We start from the raw sequence: 25,399 nt of genomic DNA on the forward strand, positions 1-25,399 counted from the left end.
AGTTGGGCTTCAGTCCATTTAATCTTCAACTATGACTTTTCTACAAAGAAGAGAGATGCCTTAGTGAAGGCACTGGACTAACATTCAGGAGACCTGACTTCACATTTTAGGCCTACTACAAAGTTCTTGGGAGACTCAAGGTGATTACAGTCTTTCTCTGATTCAGGTCTCCATCTCTAAAATGGAGACATTATTTATTTTCTTTCCCTCTGTTTTCTATTACTCTGGCTATTTAGAATGGAAGTTCTTCAGGTCTGGAACTGCTTCTTCTAATGTGTTTGTTAAATATGCTAGGATAAATGGAACCCTGACTTGAGGCCCCTGTGCAGTACTATAATATGCATAAAACTACAAAGATATTTAGTTCTCTGTTGTTGTATTGGATTTGACAGATGCTTCTTGTCTCTAAAGGGACTAACTAAATCCCATTGAACTCAGTGGGAATCTACACACCAGTGGAAGTTTGAGCAGGCTTTAAAACTTGTCTCTACACTGTAGTGGACTGCTCAACCACTATAGTGTGGAGAAGTAGACGGAGTAGATGAAGCGAAGACCTGTGTTCAAGTTACCATCAAGGTTTCCTCTAGGAAAATGGTAGTGTTTAGCCCTAGTCTTAATTTATCTACCTAAAAAATGGCATTCCTTGCTTAAGAGAAAAATGTTATGCATTGATGAAGACACATTGGAGAAGCCTGTACAGTGCTCACATGCAGTATGACTCCTCCACAAAGAAATGAAGAAAAGAAGCCTGCAACATGCTGCAATCTTAAAGTGTGGTAATCACCAGGAAAGTCAAAGGATGCAAAAAACCAAACTGTGGTTGTTGCAAATACAATGTCTACAATGCCTGCTACTTGCCTTTCTTCCCTCCAGGGACTTGATTTTCAGAAGTGATGGGCCAAACACAGTTCTCACTGAAATCAACTTGGAGGTGCGGGTGCTCAGCACCCCTGAAAAAGAAGTCCATGGGCTTTAATGACTGTCAAGAACATGTAGACAATACAGCTGTGGAAGGATGAGCCTGGAAGATGAGAGAAAAAATTCCCCTTGCTATGCAGATCTCTGATTCAAGTACCATCAATAAAGTGATCAGCTAAACTCCTAATCTAGATATTGGTAGTTACGGTAGCCAAGGATCTTTAAAGTAAAGGATGAAAACCCTCTGCATGATTTTTTCTGACAGTTGGTTATGGTAGCAAGTAGGAAAATCTTGCTACTGCCTTGTAAATATGATCTGTAAATCACTAGGGGAGAATGAATTTGGAAAAGGTTAAATAGGATGTAATTTCAACACAGCCACATTTCTGAATATAATCACACTTTTGACACAGCATGACTGATATAACTCACAGATAAAAGTATCCTCATGCGGTGACATATCAGAAACTAAATACAATTCTGGCTTTTGGGATGTTTTTATAGGAAATAGAAAAATGAAATAAAGTCCAGCTATCTCAGAAAATATTCTAGCAAAGTAAGATAAAAACAAACAACTAGTCAGAAATATTCTTCCACTCTAGATTTCATTCATTCATTTTTTAAAAAAGAATGCCATACAGTCACAATGTGTCTAATTCACAGCCAGCTCTGGTGCATATGGGTTAAAAACTAAAGGGACTAGAAACATTTCTTTGCTAACTTTATCTTTAATATTGAGCTTAGGGGAACAACATGGAAAATACAAAGAAAGTTCCCTGCTTTCATTAAGGTTCTGCTTTACTTTTTTTTATTTGTTAAAGATCTGTGTTCTTAAAGTTTCTCTTGTTATTCTTTCATTTTATTGTTGTTGTATTCTGATTCAATTTAGAGTTTTTCAGCAAAGGACTCCAGCAAGTTTCAGAAAACCTCAAGATTCTCTTAGAATTTATTAAGCAGATAGCTATTCAGTATATTTTGGTGTTAACTCAGGAATGACAGCTTACTATTCTCCTTTTCTGAACTTTCACAAAAATTTACAGAGCAAGAAATATTTGGCAGAGTCTGGCTGAAAACAAATGGCATTTTAGCCAAATACGAAAAAAGGCAAGCTGATAGCTATAAATCAAAACCTTTCTAAAATATTGGTGGGTAAATATATTATTCAGCATACGAGACAGAGCCACAGATTAGCCAGGAAAGTATTTGCTCACCAAATCCTGTTCTCAAGCAGTTGATTACAGGATTTTTTTTAATTATGTTTCCAAAACCCCAATTAGAGCAGAGAAGTTTCCATTGGAGAAGCATTTAAGCCAAAGTATAGTCCTTCCTGTGGAAGCTGAATTGGGAGCTCTGAAAAATTGTGTCTGAAGAGTCAAGCAGCAAGTACAGTGCCCCTGGAACTTGTGTAGGGAGCACAGTCATTAGTAAGATCTACATCACTTAACAGAAAAGGCTAAGTTATTGTCACCCTCAGCACAGCTTGAAAGTTGCCTTTTAGCAAAGCTAATCAGAATTTTTTCTCCCCTGAAGAAAATGTTGACTATTTTAATTAACCACCAAAACACACACAACACTCCTTCCTGGCCAAATAAAAAAATATAACAACTCTGAAAAATATTATGTTTGGGCCAAAAATTAAAATAGTCTGATAGAGAAATGCTACCACAATTTCTCAAGTTCCCGTTCTCTATTGCAAGCCATCCTTCCTGCTTGGATTATGTCTCCCATAATGTATCACTGTCTCCCCTGTTGGTGATAAAAGATGATGTACCATGGAGTCACATGGCTGAAGTATGTCCTGGGATGAGGTCTGGCTAATCTGGCCCACTTGGCCAGAAAAAATGGAGGCATGATGCAATTTTATTACAACTTCTGTGAGATGCCATGGCTGCCTCTAAATATTTCAGTTTTGTGTAAGAAAAAAAAAAATGTAGGAGAAAACTCAAATTTCCCTTGAAAACTGTTTTGACTGAAAATTTTGGCCTGCCCTATATTTCACTTATACTTCATTCCACTTACAGGCATTCTCCAAGGTATGTACATACTGAAAGTAAACTATCGCTGGCTTCTTCTGTGATGGTGTTAAGACCTGAGTGTGTGAGGGGCTGAGAGTCTTCAACTCTGATTTATTTCAACATGAAGGGATGGTGTCCAGCACCACTGGAAATTGTACATCTTGCACGACTGAGCCCATGGGAAATAACATGACCAACCATGAGCAGACAGAAATGATTTTCAAAAAGGATCCCCCTGCTCTAGCACCTTTCTGCTACTTGTGTTAGTACAGCTGTAGTTTAAGCCACAGGCAACAAACTCATCTGGCTCCACAAGACTAAATGAGAGGTATGGGGCCAGTCCATGGTCCAGATTGTGCTGCACATAGTGCATGCAAAAGATCAGCCCAATGTACCATGGGTTTTGTACCTACTGTCTCTAGTCCCACATGCTACATTAGGTACTCATGCCAGCTCCACCCCCTTCCACCATGTGCAGCATGTGCCAGACCAGCTCGGTGCACAACCTACAATGTGAGAGGCTGGTGCATGCTGCATGCAGCACCAGGGTTGGATTAATACATAGGCAAACTAGGCACATGCCTAGGGCCCAGAGTGGCAGGGGGCCCCAGTCCTTCCCTCCTCAGCGGCAGAGTGAATGGCCCTGTCCGCCTCCCTTTCAATCTCTTCCCCTCCTCTCTGTCAGCCTTGCCACCACAGTGGTTGTTTCCTAGTGGCAGCTCCCAGCCCCACTCCCCTTAGGTGGCAGTGCCAGGGTGGGGAGGCAAGTCTCAACTGCCCTGGAGCACAGAAATGTGTTTGCCCACTAAAGGGTTAATCAGGTCTGCACAAGGCCTATCTAAGATTCACAGGCAGCATTGTGGGTGTGATGATAGGGCTCTGCAGGCTGTCTTTGACACCCCAAGTTTAACCTTAAAAATCTGATGTAATATATTTTTCATCTCTGATTATAAAAATGCACTGCCTGATGGAAGTACCACACTAACAGAGAAAACAGATACTTTGTTGTAAAATGCTAGATTTGGATTCAAAAGATTTGGGTTCTATTTTCTATAGGACTAGCTGGAAAGTAGAAATTTTCTTTGCAGAAAATTCTGTATTTCAGAGATTTTTGCTCTGATTAGAAATGAGCCCCTCAATGTTCAAAGTCTTCCATGTAGTAAAACCTGAAGAAATCTTTTCAGTCAATTATGACAAAAATCATGATTTTGATCTTTGAAATTTTATAACAAAAAATATAAAAAGACATGAAAAGCCTTAATGTTCCACTCTAATAATACTGAATGGGATGTTTTGTCATTATTCGAGTTTACTTTTTTCTTTTTCTTTAGAAATGAAAGTTTGGTAAAATCAATACAATGTTGATGGAACTTCATTTTCTGATATTTCTTAATTTTTTTTATCAACTTTCATTCTTAGCTGTTTCTTAGGACTTCCTTTGTGAATTTTGGCAAGGCAGTGTTTGTCTCTTTTTATTATGATCTGTAAAATGGGGCATAATATCTCCTACCTCACAGGTATATGCTTAGAAGGTATTTGCAAAATACTTTCATACTGTTTAATGAAAACTAAATAATTAGCACTCCAGTTTCGAAGAGCACTTTGAAAGGCACATGGCCCTTTGTAAGGAATGCATGCAATTGTCCCATTGTTGTCTTTCCCAGCTTTATACTGCTCACATTACAAATAAATGTCAGTTTAAATAACTGATTCTTATTCGGCAAAATACTAATATGCCAACCTTGATGATGTGAACTTTTGACAGTACATAGAAAGAAGGAGAAATGTGTTTTCATAGTCACAATTTAGTACTTCACAGTTTGATGTGGATGGGTGATAGCAGCTAGTATTTTATCGTCAGCCCATACTACCTCTATGGGGAAAAATCTGCCAAGTTTGGCAAATGGTCAATGTAACATGATGCTTATAGAGCATTGTACTAAATTATATTGGGTTACACTGCTTATGCTGATTTAATCAGATATAAATGCAATGGAAAATGTGTAAAGAGATGCTGCATGAAGAGAGGAAATGGTGTTTTTTCAAAAGGTGCATTCTACTGGAGCTATAGAAGAAGAAAGTCTTCCACAATTACCTATGGGTAAATTAAGCCAAGTCCTTTTTTCAAAATCATACTATTGCATGCAAACAGCAAGGGGACATACTGCTTACTGAATCAACTCATTCTTGTTAGTGATGTTGAAATTAGTTTAGAAAATAATTCATTTAGATCTTAGCCCAGAACTCAAATATTATATGAAGCCTCCTCAGTTATTTTTCATGTGTGCACCTCTGTATTATCAGGTTTCCATCCAGCAGCTAAAGAGCCAAAATACCTTGAGAGGCGCTACTGTCTGTCTTTTGCATGAGTAGACGATGAATGCTGAAATCTCCTAATAGAGCCATTCCCGAAAGACTGAGTCCAATTCTAAAGGCTAAGAGGTTACAATAGTTTTACCATGTAATAAGTCAGGGATCCTCATTTTCTCTGATTAAAATTTTCTGTGATTAAAATGAAACACCACTAAATATATAGGTGTATGTTAGTGGCATTTCATTGTAATCATGGACAAATGTGGATCTTGGGTTACTTTTTTTCATCCAAAAATTGGGGGGTTTATTTTATCAGAGAAAACCAGGATCCCTGGTTATAATCTAGTTATGAGGGCATGGGCTAAATGGAAAGAAATGAAAGGTAGGGGGAGGAGGAGGAGGAAGGGAGACAGATTAGGTGAGAGAAGGATATTCTTTTGACTGGCTGTTTACTCCAGTCTTTCTGTCTTGTTTTCATTCTTTTCACTTGAATTCACCGCAGCTCACCTGAATTTCTTTCCCCCTCTCTCTCCTGTCCTGTTCTCCACACTCCTGTTTTCTCTTCTATTTGTAACCTACTGAAAAATAAAAAAAATTGTGGCAGTGCCGTGATATTTGCTGCTCTTTTATTTGTCCCTCTGGTTCTATGTTATTCCCCTTCTCTCAGGCTACATACGTTTTGTTCTTTGGGGCCATATTTATACTGCTCCCACTAGGGAGCACCATTCCAAGATCCTGAGCTGGCCTCACGCTCACTACCTCCCCAAAATGGAAATAGTGTAGCTAACTAAACTCTCTCTCAGCTTGTGCCAATACACTCTGCTTTCAGGAAGCTACCTAGTGTGTATATAGTGCAGTACTAAGCCATCAACACTACTTCTGGTTCAGGAGGGAATCTATGTGAGGTAGGCATGGCATGATCAGGTAGGACATTCCCTAGAGCAGTATAACTGAGCAGCTAGATTTCAAGCTCTACCAGGGAGAGACTATCTGCTATGCTAGCACAATTGGGCCAGCTGGACAACTGGCTAGTCCTCAAGCACTACCGTAGTAAATGTGGTTAGGAACAATAGCAATTTGGTGTCCAAAGTAACTTTAAGATGAATAAGTTAGTGGACTGTACATTCATCCACACCAATTTTTATGGATGACCGTTTGAAAAAAGATACTGGTATTATATTTACACCATCCCTCTCAGTTCCACAGACTCCTAAATTAAACCAGGTTATCCATGATTTCACATAAAAATAATAATGTAATAGTTAATCTAATGCGTACTATCCAGAAGGTATGCACACACACATACAGTATGAAATAATAAACATTTAGGATTTTTTTTTAATTCACCTGAATTAACATTTAGACTTCTATCATTACCCTCAAAAACAGGCGGTATTCCCCAACCAGATGTGCCATCTGATACGTGCCATGGCCAGAGGAAAATACGAAAGGTGCCTGTGCATTTGCTGGTGACTTAGTATGGCAGAGGTAAATTTAGGTAAGTCTCACAGTGACTGCAGTAGACTTCAGAAAGCATTGAGAAGTTAATGTCTTGTTGGTGGTGCAAGGATTGGACCTAAACAGGATTTGTCATCTGACACTGCATCCTCTGTACATTAGAGGGACACACCACGATGTCTAATTTATGCCATCTATTTATTCTGGGTTTTATTCTGGTATTCTATATGTATGAATGTGAAATTCTTCCAATACATTTGGGCTTAGTTATGTCCCAAGATCTTTCTCACCTGAGGCCTCTGTCTGCTGGATAGTAGAGGCCTTTTAAAAACATTTTGGTTCTTTAATTTAGCATAATTTGGCTGAATCCTGAGCAGGCAGTATGAACAGAATATTGGTTTTCTTCCAATATTATTGAATAATTGAGTGCGAAGGCCCCCTTTGCATATTTTCTTTTCTTTCTTTTTTTAATATACTGCTTTCCAGTGTGTTTTACCATTCATGCGTGCAGCTTTCCAATCTCTTCAGTGTTGCCAGTCAGTCAAGAGCAGAGCTACAGACTGCTTGCTGCACTTTGTCACACAGGTGTGGAAAGATTTTTGATTTGACTTACAAATTCCCTTCTCTTCCTGGCAAGCAGTCTGTCTGTCATACTGCTGCTGGGTGTTTTAAACAGCTGCTCTTTCCACAACATACTTCTTGCTATCTTCAGCTTTGTGATTTCTGACACACTCACCCCTTTCACTTATACCCCTTTCCTTGCCAAAAGACACTTGCTGTTGCAACCATGCAGAGATAACTACTGCAATGCTAAACTAATTCAGCTTTTTGTTCATTGAGACAAAGAAAAAAAGTTATCTCCTACTTTTTTCTTTTATTTGTATTCAGTCTTGCTCCAGTATGCATCTGCTTTTATTACTGTTGCAGTTAATCAAGTAATATATAGAAGCTAGCATATATCTTGATTCCTTCCCATTTGAGAGTTACAGACAGATAGTATATTTATATTCCAAAACTCCTTTAACTTTTTTTTTTTTTTTTTTTAAGTTTTATAGTCTCATAATATAATGTTGGGGCACTCTGAAGAATGACCCTGAATTCAACCAAAGATTTTGGCGAATGTGGCCATCTTCCCTCTGTTTTTTTAGTTGCAGTGAACTCACAACCGGAGCATTTAACTAATTATTCACTATGCCAGGAAAGAATTTATAAACAGAGACAGAACAAGGAGATTATGCTGGTCATTCAGTACATACTGTTCTTCTTTTGGAGTCGGTGTTGACCCAAGGCTTCAGCATATTTTAAGGGGCACTATTTTGTCTTTCAGAAGACAAGTGAAATACGAAAATAAAGCATCAGACTTAGAGAACTCATAACTGTTTTTATAAGTTCTGGATGAAGGAGGACCAAACTGGAAAATAGGACCCAACTTTGCCCCCAACTTCTTCTGAGACTTTCCTACTAGGCCTGTGCGAAACTTCGGTCCCTGTTTCAATCTGGTGGAGATTCAGCCTGATTTGGTGGCTGAATCTCCAAATCCAAATCGAATCAGAGGACCCTTTAATCTCTTAAAATTGAATTGGAACCCTCCAAATCGATTTAGAGAGATTTGGTGATTCAGACATAGACACAGCTTTAAATGTTTTTTGTACACACATCTAGGTACCAGGTGGCTCATGAATGCTGCGATGCTGGGGTGCATGGAGTGTCTCACAGGAGCATGGGGGGCTCCCCAGTGCACTTGGCAGCAGACCCAGAAGTGGACCAGAAGCACTTTTGGTCCAGTTCTGGGTCTGCCAGGGAGCATGCTGGGGGCCCCCTCCACACCTCCCAGCTTGGCTACTAGTGCCTCCTGGGTCTGGGGGGCATCCAGGATCCTCCCATGGCTCATCACGGGAGCCATACTTGAGGTATGTAGAAAAAACATTTAAAGCTGTGTCTATGTCCAAATTGCTGATTCTCTGAATCAGCATCAAATCTTCAGATTTGGATTCGTCCGTATTGAATCAGGGACAGTGATCCAAATAAACAAATCAAATCACTGTCCCTGATTCGGGTTGAATCTGAATTGAATAGGGTCTTCTTCACACACTCATATTTCCTACCCCTACTTTGTTATCTGAATTGATTCAGCCTTGGGCTTTTTGACTGTGTGTACTGAGCCCAAATGCTCAGACAATCTGGAAACCAGCTTTCTGAAAATCTGTGTTTAATAGATCAGTAGCATAACTAAGTGGGAGGCATCTAGGGCAATAGCCCTGGGTGCTGACTTCACAATGTGTGTTATGGGGGAGGTTACAAAAATAACAGCTGCAACTACCTGGAGCCACTGCTGTCTTGTGCACTGCAATTGCCTAGGGGAGAAGTTTTCACACTGTGTTCTGTGGACCACCACTGGTCTGCGCGCTCCATTCAGGTGGTCTGCAGAAAGGTTGTGGAACAATTGAAAGTATCTGTACTTGTAAGGTAAGGCTACTGATATTAAAAAATGAGTTGTGTGCTTTGATTTGTAGAACAAAAAAAGTCTGCAAGCAAATATGATATGTATTTAACACACATGATGCAAGGATTAATTAATTACCTGAATGTTTATAAAGGACTTTGAATTTAAAGAGCTTTGTGCCAATGTCAAGGACTATTGTTAACACTAGTGTCATAATAAAATTAGAGTTTGGATAAATGTTCTATTACCTTAAAATTTCCTGGCAATTTTAACTGGATACAGCCCTCTCTCTCATCTCTGGTGCTCAACTGTTATAATATTGTTTTATACTATTCAACACCTGGCTCCTACCTATACCAACCTTATTCTGATTTCATATCAGTGGTTTTACACTGATCTGTAACTGTATTGATTTCAGTGATTTAATTTTTATAAACCACTGATGTATGCAAGATCAAACATCAGGCTAAAAGTAGGTTATCCACCTCTGAGATCAGGTGCTGTCACTACCGCAGTTTTCCAGCAACCAAAATTTAAAGAGTTCTCCCCTGTTTGGGAACCAGAAGTCCAAAGGAAAACAACAAAACCCCAGCAGTCTTTGCTGACCAAGTGCAGGAGGGCTGAACCTGATGATCTGTAAGGTCCCTTCCAGCCCCTAACAACTATGAAACTGTGAAAAGCCCAAACCTTCATTGTTCAGGATGGAGGACAGGGGAGGTCCTCAAGATCCTTTCCCTGTGGGCTACTAGCCTTTCTCTAGAATCACTATGATTCTTTTCCTTCTTCCCGTGTTTTAAAATTTCACCCCTCTTGTTGTCAGAGAACCAGGAACAATTTTTTGTACTTTGGATTCTTTTCTTGAAGACCTAGACAATAATGATGAAACAATAAGCCAGCACTGGGTGGTGAAATTAATTTGTTGAAACAGAACCTGCAGCTGCTCTTTTTATTCTAACCACAATACTGAAAAAATGGCTTGCCTTCATATTGCTTCTTTTCTGATCATATGTTGCTCTCAGGCTTACGACTCCAGCAGTCCCTTAAGAAGACTCTACGACCAGGATATAGAACAGGGGTGGGCAAAATGCAGCCTGTGGGCTGGATGTGGCCTGCCAGGCCATTCTGTTCGGCCTGTGGAACCCCTAAAAAATTTAGAAAAATTAATATTTATCTGCCCCTGGCTGCCTGTCATGTAACCCTCAATGGCTTGCCAAAACTCAGTAGGTGGCCCTCCGCCCGAAATAATTGCCCGCCCCAATATAGAAGACACATGAATGTTTCTAAAAGATCTGGCTTCCCCTCTGAAATAATACAACTGTCTGTAACACAAAACAAAGCAAAACAACCCACAAAAACCCAAGCCTCCCTGCAACCAAACCAAAAAACACCTAGGGAGATTCCTTTGTAATAACGGTAGTGTCACCTATCATGGGACTGTACTGTTAATTTCACCATATTTGGTGTTCTCCTTAAAGCTCCTAGAATTAAATGAGAGAGCTTTCATTTAAAAAAATGTAGGGACATTTATACACATGTTTTGGGAGGTGTGAGGGGAGGGGCACTTTAATTAGAACAGTTCTGAGAGATGCTGTAACTAAAGTGCCCAGAGTGTCATGTGTATCAGTGTTCCTGAGCTGAAAAATGGTGGTGGGGGTGCTTTAACTAAAGCTTATTCGATGAGCTTTAGTTAAAGTGCCTTTGCCACCATTTTTCAGGGCAGGGACACTGATGCATGTGATTGCAGAGAAGTGGGGCTCCCCGACTAGCCACAGTGCTAGTTTCCCCACTTGCCTTTGGGCATACCACACACCTGACTCGCCTGCCATACCTTGTTCTTAATTAATTACGATGTTAATTAAGGCGGGAGGCTGCCCATTTTTGCCCCAATGCCATGGGATGCTATCTGCAGCTCTGATCCTCCCTTACATTGCAGCCCAAGCCTTGCAGATGGCATCCAGCTGTTACTCTCACCAGCCCCACACCGGGCCCCAGAATCCTCCTATCAGGACCCTTCCACGATCCCTGCAATCAGGTGGCCTACCCTGCCCTCATTCAGGGCTGCCTTGCTCCCTGAAACTATTTCCCCTCTTGGGCGTGGTCCCCCCAGGACCTTTGGCCACACAGGCCCTGGCCTTGGCTCCAAGGCCAGTCAGAACCTAGGGCCTTCAGCTCTGGGCGTCCCTTGCAGTGGGTCCCTGGCCCTTTTGACCATTCTGGCCCCAGCACTGACCAGTTGAGGGTACTCTACATCACACCTCTGAGTCTCTAGCCCTACTCTCTCTCTGGGGTCTGCCTTCTGGCCCTACTAGTGGTTAACCCACCCAGGTGTGGGAGCTGGGGTAACTCACACTACGACTGGTGTTCCAGGGTCTCATGGGGACTGTCACTCCCTCCTGGAGCAGCAGGTCATTGTGCTCTATAGGTCTTGCTTTCAACCCACCCTCAGCCTCCCAGCGGTGGAGGACTTACTGGGGTCAGGACTCGCCCCTCGCTTTCAGACTGATTCCCCTTTTACTCAGCCTCTGGCCCACACTGCAGCCTCAGGCATCTGGAGACATACCTTGGCCTACTCCCCTCACTTGAGGCACCACACCGCCCCCCTCACTTGGGGCCACAGGCTTTCCTCCCTGGTGGACTCAGGTGGCCATAGCCATGCCTGGTCCCAACTACCTTTCCTCAGGGTCCTACATCCCACAGGGCTCAGGTGACCGCAGCCGTGCCTGGCACCCTCTCTTCCTCCTTGGGGTGTTGCACCCCACAGGGCTTAGGTGGCTGCAGCCATGCCTGGCCTCCCCACTACCTCCGATGTTACCAGGCCCACCCAAAGGTGAGGGTTAGGATTAAGATGCCCCTACCTGCCAGTTGCACTGGGGTGATAACTGGCCTGGCAGTTCCTGGGGGCTCCCACACCACTGAGAGCCCCACCAGGCCACCCACTCCTGGCAGGGTGCAGTTTTAGGTCATGCCCAGGACCAGGAGCCTCCAAACCATCGCCTACAGCTCCTGCCCTTACCTCCAGAATGATACATGAAGCCTTCCAGCCAGGCAATGTTGCTGCCTAGCCTGTCAGCAGGGAACTGAGCTGTTTATATAGGCAGCCAGGGATCTAAAATGGCTGTGTGACAGGAGTATCTCGCTGGAGCCTTTCTGTTGGTGGCTCCACCTTCCTGTCTTGGGCTAACCACCTGCTTACTCGCTGCCATGCCTTGATCTTAATTGATTGAGTGATGTAATTAGCTGGAGGCTGCCCACTTTATATGCCCAGTGTCAGAGGGCACTATCTGCGGCTCCTTTTCCTCCCCTACATCACAGCTCAAGCCTCGCAGATGGTACTTGACATGGTTTGCCCTATGCCTTGGCCCTCTCCTTTACTTCTGGGGCTCCCCACTGCCCCCTCTCGCTCTGGGGTTCCTCACTGCCCCCTCTTGCTCCAGGGCTCCTCACTGCCCCCTCTCGCTCTGGGATTGGGGTCAATGCACCCCCAAATGCTGTGCCCTCTATGGTGCCAGGGTCCCCCACGCTACCGTGGAGCTCCTATGAGGCCTCCTCCAACCCCTGATAGACTAACCCGGTCCTCCGGTAAAACAGTAAATACAAAACACAAAGCCCCTGGGCTATAACATAAACTAAACCGTCTGGTCAAAACCACGTTCTATCCCTACCGGGAAAATACTCCAACTCATAGTCGCAACCAGAGGATGCTCCTGCAGTCTATCTTCTCCTTTCTCTCTGCCCTGGCCGAGCTCCCCACTCCTTGGCCACCAGAGGGGAACTGCTCTCCTGGCCTCATGCTTGGACTTAAGAAGGGGCCAAGCCCTGCCCCTTCCTGTCAGCTGATTCCCTTGGTTCCCCTAGCAACCAACACTTGTGCTGCCCTGGTGACTGGCAGTTGAGCCTCTCCCTTCTCATCACTAGGGGCCTCTCCTGAGCCATTTCTGCTTTTAGGCACGGGGCACCCGAGTGATCTGCGACAGGCTGCCACAGGCTGGCTGCTTGGCTTAGGTCTTTAAGTGACAAGCACCAACAATGCCCTGCCACACACCTTCTTCCTAAAAATGGTACCTGGGGGAGGCTTCCCCTGCTGCTCCTCCAAAGCAGGCTCTTCTCAGAGCTTGTGTGAGCCCTCAAGTGGCGAGTACTCCCCAAAGGTGCTCTGCCACACACCTCCCCCCTTGGAATGACATTCAGGGGGGCTTCACTTGATTGCCTTCCCTGCTGGCTTTGTCTCAGCCTGCTGCAGCCCCTGCCACGTGGCGAGCACCCCATAGGTGCTCCGCCACAGTGATGATGGGGTCTACTACAGCACAATAATTATCACACTCCACACTATAAATACAGTGCAGCAGAGCAGCCTTGACACACATGTATTGGTGCCCTTGGTATCTACTTCCACATGCCTTTGTAAAAAAACAGTAAATCAAGCATACTTTAATGGTTTAGAAACCAGAAAACAAATAAAAAGAACCTCCCTCTCCTTTCCAATCTAATAAATTATAAGACAGTATCCTTATTTTTTGGGTCCTAATTCATGATTTTGGAAAATGTGAGATTGACCATATGGTGAAAAGCATTATATGAATTTAACAACTTCTTATTTTGGTCCCTTAATTTACATGCTCCTCGCCTCAGAGATCACAATATAGATTTGCAATGTCCCCCAAAACAAGCCTCCAAACAGAATTTTGAGAAAGAAAATGTGTATTTTTAATACAAAGGTTCGACTTTAAGAATCACATACATGAGCAACATTGTTTTCTATTTGGCTTTCCCTTCTACTTTGTGAAGGCCCTAAATCAACATGTAAAAAACAACCCTAACCATGCAAGTAATCACGGCTGACCATTTAATTATGCCTATGAATGTTCACAGACTGCTGAGTGTTCTATCTTCCTGTAATTGACAGAATTAGCAAAGATCAAAAATATATCTATAGACAGCTCTTTTCAATATGTAATGTATTTGTTGGATGAGAGCAAAGCATAGAGAAATCAAGTGTGGAAACTATCAACCACAACACCATTCAGCAGATAAGATACAGAATTCCAAAGACTTGTGAGTTTGGCAGGGTACACACATTTCTAACAACGCACAATAGATATTTTTACGCATGGAAGTGCAGTAGTGTCAGGTGCTTTGAAAAGCTCCTGGTACTGCAACGCTTGCAGTTGTATAAGTAACGAAATCCACGTCAGAGCTGAGAAAATGGCGGCAGTGTGCTTTTGAACTAAAACATATAGAATATGCTTTAGCTCAAAAGAGCAGCTAAAGACAGCACCATTTTCTGCATGTTGATGTGCATTTCACCACTTACACAACTGCACGAGACACAGTGCAGTGTACAGCTCATGTGCGAAGCAGACTCAATTAAATGTATAAATGCCCAATGAGATTTAATCAGAGTGTTATTAAATTTAGTCTTTGTCCCTGTGCCCTCTCAACTGGAGGTATAGGTATGGGTAAGCAGCCATTTTAATGGTTTTAAATTTTTAAGACTCTAACTTGAAATGTGAATAGAGAAACAGCTGGGTTATTATTGTTATTATCATGCTTATGTAACACTAGGTAACAATTTAGGAATTGGTTTTCAAAATAATGTTATGTTTGGCAGGACTGAATAACTAGGATCTGGAAATTTTAGTGTACAGGTATTAATTTCCTTAATATTTACCTCATCTATACTTCTCCCTTAGCATAATCATGTTCCAGAATTTTGGTGTAAGAATTGCAAAGAGAAAGTCTATTGTTACATAACTGTTTTGTTGTACAAGGTATCCATTCTTAGGTATATTAAAACAACTGAGTAATTTAACTGGCTGCATATTTCTAAAACCCTTTGAAAACTGATGTTAGAATGTCTCTTCGCCCTACTTTCTGAAACCTTGTGCTAAATACTATTTTTTGCTTTTCCTGTGACTCAAAATGCTTTGCAAGAACTAATTGTCTTATGATTTTTTCAAATATTGGTTTATTTATGGTTAAACTGTGCTAAAGAGAGATCAGGTGACTTGCTCAGAGTCAGGCTGTATGGGTAACAGAACCTGGAACTGAATCCAGGCACCTCATTTGCAAGCCCTACCTGCTCTGAAATATTGGAACACATTTCTGATTAAGGGCCCCTGGCTGTCTACTCTTTTGCTACACCAGAATCAATCAATTAGATATTGATCCATCACTTGCTGTCAATCGTTCCTTGCCTAGTGATGGAAAATTAATAAGGCTTTGCTGGAAATTAACTCTAATGGGATAAAGGAAAATGGACAGGCAATTCCTCATTAAACAGCATGAGTGCTTTGTTACAGGGTAATTTTGGCAGCTCCTGCAGCTCTTAACACCTAGACTCTCTCTACATTAACACCTGAAACTAGTTTTAAGCACTCATTAGTTGGCTCAAAATTACTCCACTTCAGGGCAGGATTATCTCTAATCTGTGTTACCCATCTCATATTACACTAAGAACCTTGTTACATGGTAAATTTAGTTGGCTTCTGGAGCTTTTAACCCCTGGACTGGCTGCACGTTAACACCTTTTAAGTGACTTAAAGCACACTTGTTATTAGTTTTAAAGTTACACCACTCCAGGGCAGGACTATCTCCAATCTGCCTAATTTTGTTCTTGTTCTATTGCCATGTGGCCACTTCCCACAGCTATTCTGCCCAAGTTGAAGTCCTTCAGTATCCTAGAATGTAGTCTCCCATTTGGACTCAAGGTGAGTGGGGATGTTAGGGTTCAGTGGGGCCAGAGCTGAACAGTCCATAAGGATACCAGTTTCTGTAGCCAACATCACACAATGTGGGTAGCATCATATCTGGCCATGTTTGACTACCCAGCCTGAGTTATCCATTTGCAGCCTCCCTGAGTGGTGGGCACAAGCCCAGAGCAAGGCTTTGAACTTCTACCTTCTAGAGCCACAGTGTTAGGGTGACTGTATTTGGATCTTGGGGAGCATTGGATTTGCAGCTGAATAAAAGCATGACCTGTGATTTAGCAAGCTGCTGACCACAAGGCAGAACAATACATTAAAAGTAACATTGCAAAATGCTTAGGCAAGCATTTTCTTAACAGTATAGTAGTGTTGTAAAATATGTATTGTTAGAAGGTAAAGCAAATTTTGCTTATGAGTGCTTATGCTAAGCCAGCCATTTGCTTATGCTAAGTAACCATCCTGTGTCAACCATTTTCAAGTGAGTCTGTATAAGTCTGCATGCTGTGAATGAGGTGAAGTCTTAGGAATGCGGAAGATGGTACAACATGGGACTGAATGAAGAAAACAACACGTAATTGGTAACAGAATCCAAAATAAACATATGCAAAAAGGTGAATGGTGATTAGTGAAGAAGTCTCCAGAAGCTTCCGGGCTTTGGTTGAAGTCCAAGTGACTGAGAGAAGCAGGAGTCAAGGTCTTAGACATGTGGTCATAGCAAAAAGACATGTAAATAAGTGAAATGCATAGGTAATTCCATGCTAATGAAGTAAACAGTAAACTGAGGCACAGCCTGAGATAGGAGGAGATATAGGTGGAACAAAGGAGAGGCAAATGTGGGTTAAATGGTAATGAGCATGAACCAAAGTGTATAAATGTGGAAAGAACTATTGTTCAAGGCTGCTCCCTGGTTTCACAGCCTGTGTGTCTGTGAGGGAGCTAGTCCAAAGCTGTTTCCATTTTGAATAAAGCTGTTGCCAGCAGTGTGTGCTGGTGTTTGCTCCCTGCTTGCTCTGGCTAATGAATAACAGGATCCATGAGCAACTGGATCGTTGTCTCCCTAGTCGTTGGGCATGGAGTTGGGGTCTAACACGTAGGATCTCTCAACATTATTCTCCAGCATTAGGCCAGGAAATCTCTGATTCTGGTTTCTATTCAAGCCACCAGAAAACAAAGATTTCTCTTTTATTATTAATACTTATCACAACCTATTGTTGAAGCTAAAACAAACTAATATAAACAACTGAACACTTCTCTTCTGTTCTGTTTTGTCCCTGACACTTCTTCTCTTTTCATTTTCTGTAATGAAGTGTTCAAACTTAACTTGGAAAATGGGAAGTTAAATTTTAGGCATAAATAAATTAATCACATTTTACTAGGTATAATTTTTGCCTGAAAGATGCTGAGACTTAACACAAGAAGAGAATCAGTTGGTCAGTAATAAAGAAAGAAAATGAAGTGAACATTGAGAAAGGATGGTTAGTCCTGACTGTGTCAGCCTAACCCATTTAGTACAAAGTTTGAACTTCTCTTTGGATAATTAAGTTGATCCCATCCACCCATGGGAAATAATAAGAACACTTCTGGACAGCACAAAGGACATGTCATCTGGGACACAGTGAAAAGGTTATTAAAATGCCATGCTAAGAGCTCTGTTGTGGCTTTTAACTACAATCTCTGAGCTGGGAATTATATGAGAAAATTTCTAGCAAATTACCTCAAATTGTTCCACTGAGCATGTATTTTTAAAAGTGCATAGAGTAACAGCCATTTTACCACATATTAAGTATAGTAAAACCTCATTGTAATAAACCCACCCAGGACTAGGAGAATAGTTCATAAAAGACGGTGCTCGCTATAATAGGGCTAATAAGTTTGCTGCATCAGTTCCTGCTGGCGGGATTGTTAAAACACAAGGTTTATTATAATGAGTGTGTCCTGTATTTGAACAAACAAACAAGTCTGTTGGGTTTATTTTCAGTTAAAGTTAATATGCACGCTAAGAGCTTGGTGAACTAGATCCACTGTTTTTTAGACTGCAATGGGTGCCTTGTGAGTGGATGCGTGGGGCAGGGAGGGTTTGAAGGCTCCTTGTGCCCACTCCCACACACTCTGGGGGACCCAGGCAGGTGCTGACACAATCTGACACTAACAAGGCCTCCAGTTAATTACTTTGATGAAAAAAAATTATATGTTTTCTTCAAATGTTTTTTGTAGAGACCCTCCAGTGATGCAGATTGAAATTAAGAGGGCACGTTTTTAACCATAATTTACTTTTGCACCGAGCATGCTTGCTCTTTTGCACTCTCGTCAACTTGGACAACAAAAATAGATCCCTCTATTTTATTTCCTGGTTCCAATACATTAGCTCAATATGTTTGTGTGGGTTTTTAACACTACAGGGCAGTATTTACTTTTTCCAAATGGACCTTGTATTTGAAAAAGCCACAGCAGTTGTGTTCATCGTACATTTTGGAACTGCCACTGCGGGGTTTTTTCAGTCCCTGAACAGTGTGACTCTGTTGCTTAAAATAAATGACTCTTACTTCATATTTTCTTATAAACAAGTTAACACAAACACACTCACCCCACAGATTTCTAATTAAGTACATACATTAGTCAGTTTTTAAATCCATACCTCCTGTCCTCCCTGCCAACTGGGAACCTTCCTCACCATAAAAACTCACAATTTCCCTCAATAAATTTCCTCCATTAAAAAGGCAAAAGATTTTTATGAGTCTCATTTTCTATTTATTTCATTAGTTTCCATCTTAGATATCTAAATTCTCTTTTATTATAGCTGGGAATTTTTATAATGTACAAATTGAAATAATGACTGTATCACAGTGCTTTGCAAGTGGTTTTCATTAAGGCTCCAGCTACTATTCCTTGCCCTGTTGGATATCTGTGGGTCAGGGTTACTTTATGCTGGACAGAAATCTGACCATTTACATTGAAAAGAATAACTAAAAACCTATTAGATAAAGACCTTTAAAATACATTAGCTGATGGAGCTCAATTTCATGTTCTGATCAAAACCAGAGTGCCTAAGCAGTTTTAACATGGCAATCATTGTAAAATGCAGAAAAGCTGCGAATAGATTCTGGAACCTCCATGTTTTTGCAATCAAAATTATTATTTGTCTCTATGATTCTGAGTAAACAAACACACCATGCCTGAAATATATTTGGCTTTCAGAAGGCTCTACCAGATAGACCACAAGGTTTTGTTTTTCTGTCAATATAGTGACTAAATTCATATCCTTTATTAGTAGTATCTGCTGGTTAATACCAGTGACTTAATTCAAACTCTGTTTGAATGGCTAGTGGAAATATACAGTGTGTGCATATTTGATCATCAGAGTGTCTTGCTACTTTGTCATTGATAAGTTTGCTAGAATATATTCCCACTACTGGCAGGGTCATCACCTGCTTGAATGATCATAGAGAATCCACTTGCTAAGATTTATAACTGTGTTGTTCTCTTTTTCCTAGTTATATGCAAACTTCTCTTTCACCCCGATACCCTTACCAAGACGAGTCACTTGCTCCAACCAAAATCAGCACTGGGTTCACAACCACCCAGGAAATCCTTGATTTTACAGTTGTTGCATGAACAAGAGAGAGAGCTGTCTGCTAGTCCATCCCAAACAGTGCATTAAATAAAAAATTAATGGTTTGTTGATACAATATTGGCAAGCAGCAACCAACTATTAGAGGAAATTCACTGTACTCTGGGCAAAATATGAAAATGTTTATAATTTCCAAAAGAAACCAGCTGTTGATTTTAATTTAAATTTTGGAACCATGCTGTCTAGGGCGCAGGTAGGAGACAGGGAGAATTGCTTTTGTGCAGTTCCAGAGGTTTCTTCAGTCATATAAGACGACATCTCTGTATGTTCTATTAGACAATGCTTCAAACTAGGTATATTTCTCTATGTATCAATATCTTTTTTCCCCTGCACAGCTCTTGTATTAGTGTACCTGCCTGTGCATTAAATTTAATTACCTCTTCCAAAACCAAGCCATGATTTTCAGTGCTCTGAGGAAAGAAATTTAAAGAACAATTTCTGATCAACACAGTTATTCCTGTGAGTGTATTGCCAACCCTGATCACTTACCAATGGAGCGGTGGATGCAGGTGTGTTGATTATCACTCAGGAAAAACCCCTCTTTGCATTGACATTCATAGCTGCCCATTGTATTCACACAAATCTGTTGGCACCCTCCATTGTTATCGAGACATTCATCAACATCTAGGAAAAATAAAGATAATATAATATATACACACATAAGCCATATATTTAAAATAGTGAAGCATCCACCAAAAAGCACTCTGTAAATTAAGCTAAGGAAAACTACATGGATGCTGTTAGAGTTAATCCAGATTAGTCCATTTAACTTTCTCTCACACATTGTCATACTTTCTGAGCTATTAACTGATTTCCAGAGTACAATGAATGTTAACAGTTGTAAAAGGGCTGTGACCCTGTCTGCCAAGTGCTGTGTTGCGCCCTGTCATTCCCACTCTGCTTGGAGAGAGATACTTCAGGGCTACAGGAATTTCCAGCAAGGGTAGAAGGCAAACACAAAGGGCATTACTGGGTGAAAATAGTTTTTATAGAGTTCTGGTCTTGAACAGAACAGCATGTTTCAATTACTGAAGTCATAACCCCCTACTTTGTCAGTTTGTTTAATGTTGTTTAATGAAAGGAAGGCTTCTTAAATCTAAATGTTCCATGTCTGTATTGTCATTTTAATAGGCAAATATATAAAACCGCAAAGGCAGCATTAGCTACTGGCCGTTTTGAGGGTCCCTCCCCACCCCCATCGCTTCCTTTTGACATTAAAATGTTTATACCATTCTGGGATAACAGAGACATGTTTTCACACAGAGAGGTCATGGGCATTAGAGATATGTTCAGTGTATGTGACCTGTACTCAACCATGCATGCACTCTCCTAATTTGTTCATAATAGGCAGCAAGGTACCCTGATTCAAGTTAACTTGTTGGACAATAGCATCTCTGCTATCCAGGTAACCCACTACTTGTTGCGTATACAAGACACTCAAACAGTAGGCCTGTGCAAAGCAGCTAGCATTAGCTTCAGATTTGGATTCAGCTGATTCGGGGGTGTGAGGGAGCGGGCGCTAAGGGCGGCCGTGAAACTCCCTAGCGCCACTCACCGTCACGTTAGGGTGAACGTAGCACCCTCAGAATCTCGCCCGCCACGACTTTGATGTCTAATATATATAGTATGGAGGCTGCCTGTTTCCCTGGTGAACGGTATCGTTGTTCCTGTCTCTGCTCCCCAATGGGGTGTCTATCTGTGCCCTGCCTGAAGGGCTACGCGTGCCTCCAAACCTCCCCTTTAGCACGCCCCAAGCCTCGCAGCTGTTCCAGGGGACGTTTGTCTTGTCCCTTGCCCGTCGGGTGCCTCTCAGCCACCTGGCGACCCGCGGGGCCTATAGCGCCACCGCCACCCAACTCTCGGCGCCATCGGGCCGGCATTACCACCGCCCTTGTCTCGGCGCCATTGGGCCGGCGCTACCACTGCGGGTGCCTCTCAGTCACCTGGCGACCCGCGGGGCCTATAGCGCCACCGCCACACAACTCTCGGCGCCATTGGGCCGGCCTTACCACCGCCCTAGTCTCGGCGCCATTGGGCCGGCGCTATCGCCTCTGCGCCTCGCCCCCTCTGGGGCCCAATACCGCGCACCTTGCGCCTCGCCCCCTCTGGGGCCTGTGCCTCCCTGGCACGATCTTCCGGAACCCCCCAAGCTGTTGGGGGGGGCCCTGCTGAGGCCTCCTCGCTCCCCAATAGCCTCACCCGGTCCTCCGAATCTACCTGCCCTTGAAGGTGATCTTGTTCCCTGCATCATCGCAGCCGGTAAGTTTGGTAAGGCTGCCCCACTTGCCTCAGGCTGCTCCTGCGGCAGCCAGAAGGGAACTGTGAGGCAGGCTCCGGCCTAAGCTGTTTATAAAGGCCAGGCCCTGCCCCCTTCTGGCCACGTGACCCAGCTGGTCACCCAGGCAACCGGCACCTGAGCTGCCTGGGTGATTGGCAGCTCTGCCAATCACCCTCACAGTCACGGGGCACCTGCGTGACTCCGTGACAGGGGGAAAGTGATTCAGTTTGGTGATTTGAATCATTGTCCTGAATTGATTCAGACAAATCTGATTTGGAGATGCAGCTGCTGCTGAATCTCTGAATCACACAGGCCCATCCCCCACCCACTCTCCCAGCCCTGGAAATGGCTGCCCCACCCACCACAGCTCCGGGTGCTTTGAAAAGAAAAGCCCTGGCTCACTGGGTGCTGCCGGGTGGGGGATGATCCCCACTGCCCCCCACTACCTTTCACCACATGGGGGGCTCTTCCATGAGCCCCCAAAGTCCTGAGGCCACTGTAGGAGCTGGTGAATTTGTGGGTTTTTTTGGTTATTTTTTTCTTAAAGGGCTGGGCAGCTGTATGGAGGAAGGCTTGTGGTAGAGCCCCCCATGCAGCATGGGGTAGTGGGGGGCAGCAGTGATCACCCCCCCCACCTGGCAGCACCTGGTGAGTGGGGGCTTTTTTTTTAAAGGGCTGGGAGCTGGGGCAGGCAGGGAAGCCATGGGGGGGCTGGGGGAGTAGGCGAGGCTCACGTGGTGTTCGGAATGGGCTGAGGAAGCAGGCTGGGGATGGGGCCTGGTGGGGGTCCCCCCATGGTCCCCTCCCCGCTTCTCCAACCTCCCCTCTCCCGCCCCCTACTTACCAGCTCCAAGTCTGGGTTCAGCTCCCTGCAGCAGCAGGCGGGGACTGCCCAGATCATCAAAGCTCTATGAATTTTTTCCAGATTGATTCGGAGAGCTTCGAATCAATTCAGACCTTTTTATTGGTCCCCTGATTCAATTCAGATTTGGAGATTTGGCCACTGAATTGGACCGAATCCCCTCCAAATCGAATCACCACCCGAAGCTTCACAAAGCTCTACCAAACAGTCACTTATTTAATAGTAAATGGCAACATTTCAACAAGTGAGGGTTTCTTTTTTTTCAGTGGGGGTGTTGTTTTTAAGGAGAGGAAAAATCTCAACACCAAAAATCTCAATCAAGTTGGCACATTTTCTGCAGTAATTGATTTTTTCAGGAATGCCCATGGTATATGAAATTACAGGGCAAGTTGCTCAGGCAGATACCTGTGGGCAGGGGATCTGAGATACTGGAGAAACCTGATCAGCAGTTAAAATGGTATGGCAGAGCTGGTTTAGTCAACTTTTCCAAGTCAGGTGACCTCAGATCATGAGTTTAATCTATGTTTGCAGGATGTTTACTGTTTAAGCTCCAACAACACACAGGATGGAAAATGCAATTCTTTGTGCTTTGAATAAAACAAGAGCTTTGGGTTGAGAATAACTGGAACCTCAGAAAAATCAGGATGCCCCTGTTTTCATCTTGAACCAACATGGGAGAAAGTAATAAGTTTTATTTTCCTTCTTTTTTTTTTTTTTTTTGAAGTAAGGTAATCTTCAGAAAACCTGGTGCTCTACATTCACTCCATGAACACCATTCACTCACCTCCCCCTGACCAGGTGTTGGTAGATTACTATTGCCTCTTCACCCTTTAGGGGACTGACTCCCCTTAGCTGCTACATCAGAATAGTTTGGAGCATACATGAGGAGAAATACAGCAACCAATGTAACAGGGCATGGTGATAGCAATCAAATGACTCAAGAGCCTCAAGATGAGCCTTATATTATTATTGATATAAAATATTTTAATTCACTCTACAGAGTTTGGACTTATTTCTTCAAAATAATGCAGTGGGTTATGACTCATCTTTTTAGCAGATTAGTTAATGCTAAGTAACTGGAAAGGATAAAAATCTCAGTTGATATATACCCAAAACCAAAAACTTGCTAAAAAATGAACAGTCTTCTGAACATTCTGTTTACATTACCACAAAGTAACTTGAATAATTGCCTTCCCATTCTGATGAATAATTTGAAACAACTGAAGTGATTTATTAACTTTTGTGTACTTTTGATAGTATCAGCTGATACTTTTGATAGTATCAGCTGATAGTATAAGCCAATGCTAGTATAAGCATTACAGTATAAGCTAGTATCAGCTTATACTGTAATTAGATAGACCAATTTACTGCCAATCCCGGCCCCACATCGATACTCATATGTTGGAATAAATGTTATTACAGTGCAACTCTGACAAACTTTTGATAGAAATGTCTTCCAATTGTTTTCAGTTATTTGCACTTAAATCATTAAAAAATATGGACAAAGCAAAAAGGAGTTGAAGAAAGGAAGAAGCTGGGATGTAGAACACATGGGCATCCAGAGCTGACCCAAGAAGGGTGCGGGGCCTGGGACAAATCAGGCAATGCGAGGCCCCGCCCCAGCTCCGATTCCATGAGCCCTGGACCTGAAGAAGCTGCCGTTGCCACTGGCAGCAGCAGCAGTGGCAGCGTAGCAAGAGGCTGAACGTGGAACCACTGCTCTGCCCAGCTCCATGCCACCACTGCTCCACCCTACTCCATAGGGCCCCCCAAAGTGCGGGGCCCAGGGCGATCATCCCAATTCACATGGCATCCATGCAATATATGCCCCACCAGTAAACCGTGGCCCGACTGCAGCACTGTTGATTTCTTTTCTTAAGTCCTGGCCCTGCAAAGGTGTCAACCTGCTTTCAGCTTATTGTATTACTGGTACCTTAGAGCAAGCCTGTGCCATAGTGACTGCACATGGCCACCACAATGGCTTTGAGCACACTCCACAGACCAACAGCATGTTGGATACTGAAGTCCCTAAAGTGGCTCTGGAGATAATTACAGAGACCCTTGTTTGGCATATTTCTGGGTTTGGAGTGTGTGTATGGGAGCAAGAGGCTGGGGCCTGGTTGAAACCTAAGTTCAAGCCCAATGAAGTCAATGTGTGGATACCTTTAAGAGTGTTATGTATAAGTTGTCACATTTGCCTGGGGATTGCAGGAGGGAACAGCAGAATGATAGGCAAGGTACTGATCTCAAATAAACAAGCTTTATCATTCTATAAGATTAACTGCTTGGTCTTTTGAAAACAACACATGGTATCAGGATTGGAGAATGAAGAAAGACAAAAACAAAAAAAAATAGAGCATCTCAGAATTCCAGAGGAGTTAAAGTTGTCCAACAATGCAGCAGAAACCTGGAAGAAATTCAAGCAGAGGTTCACTATGTATATGACAGCCAGACCTACAGAGAAGGAAGATTCACTTAAGGTAGGTAATTTTTTTAAATATAGCAGGCCCAGAAGCTCTGTCCCTTTATAATAGCCTTCAACTGTTAGAAAGGAGTCCCCTGTGCTTCAGTGGTAGAATCATTGGCTACCTCACAGGTGACCTGGCTTCAATTCCCAGACACTTGTATACAATTACAGCCAATTATACAATATACAATTACAGGCCCCAAACATCTAGACTTAGTCTGGTCTTTGGATTCTGTCTCAGTGGCCTAAAGGGAGGATGGAAGGTATGGGCAGCCTCCACTCTTTCAAAAATTCCTGCCCAGGCTTATGCATC

The 25,399-nt window shown here is 42.7% G+C and overlaps 1 protein-coding gene across 8 annotated transcripts in view; it reads right to left on the bottom strand.

The window, feature by feature from the left end:
* SCUBE1 (signal peptide, CUB domain and EGF like domain containing 1) overlaps window positions 1–25,399 on the bottom strand; it is a 365,618-nt gene that overhangs the window by 248,567 nt on the left and 91,652 nt on the right. For all 8 annotated transcript variants that reach the window (XM_090043750.1, XM_090043747.1, XM_090043749.1 and 5 more), the window contains exon 4: window positions 19,969–20,103. In XM_090043750.1, the coding sequence (XP_089899876.1) occupies window positions 19,969–20,103 (135 nt within the window). The remainder of the gene's footprint in view (window positions 1–19,968; window positions 20,104–25,399) is intronic.

The sequence above is a fragment of the Crocodylus siamensis genome, chromosome 4, assembly GCF_052110815.1.
Source record: "Crocodylus siamensis isolate JL-2025a chromosome 4, ASM5211081v1, whole genome shotgun sequence".
NCBI lineage: Eukaryota > Metazoa > Chordata > Crocodylia > Crocodylidae > Crocodylus > Crocodylus siamensis.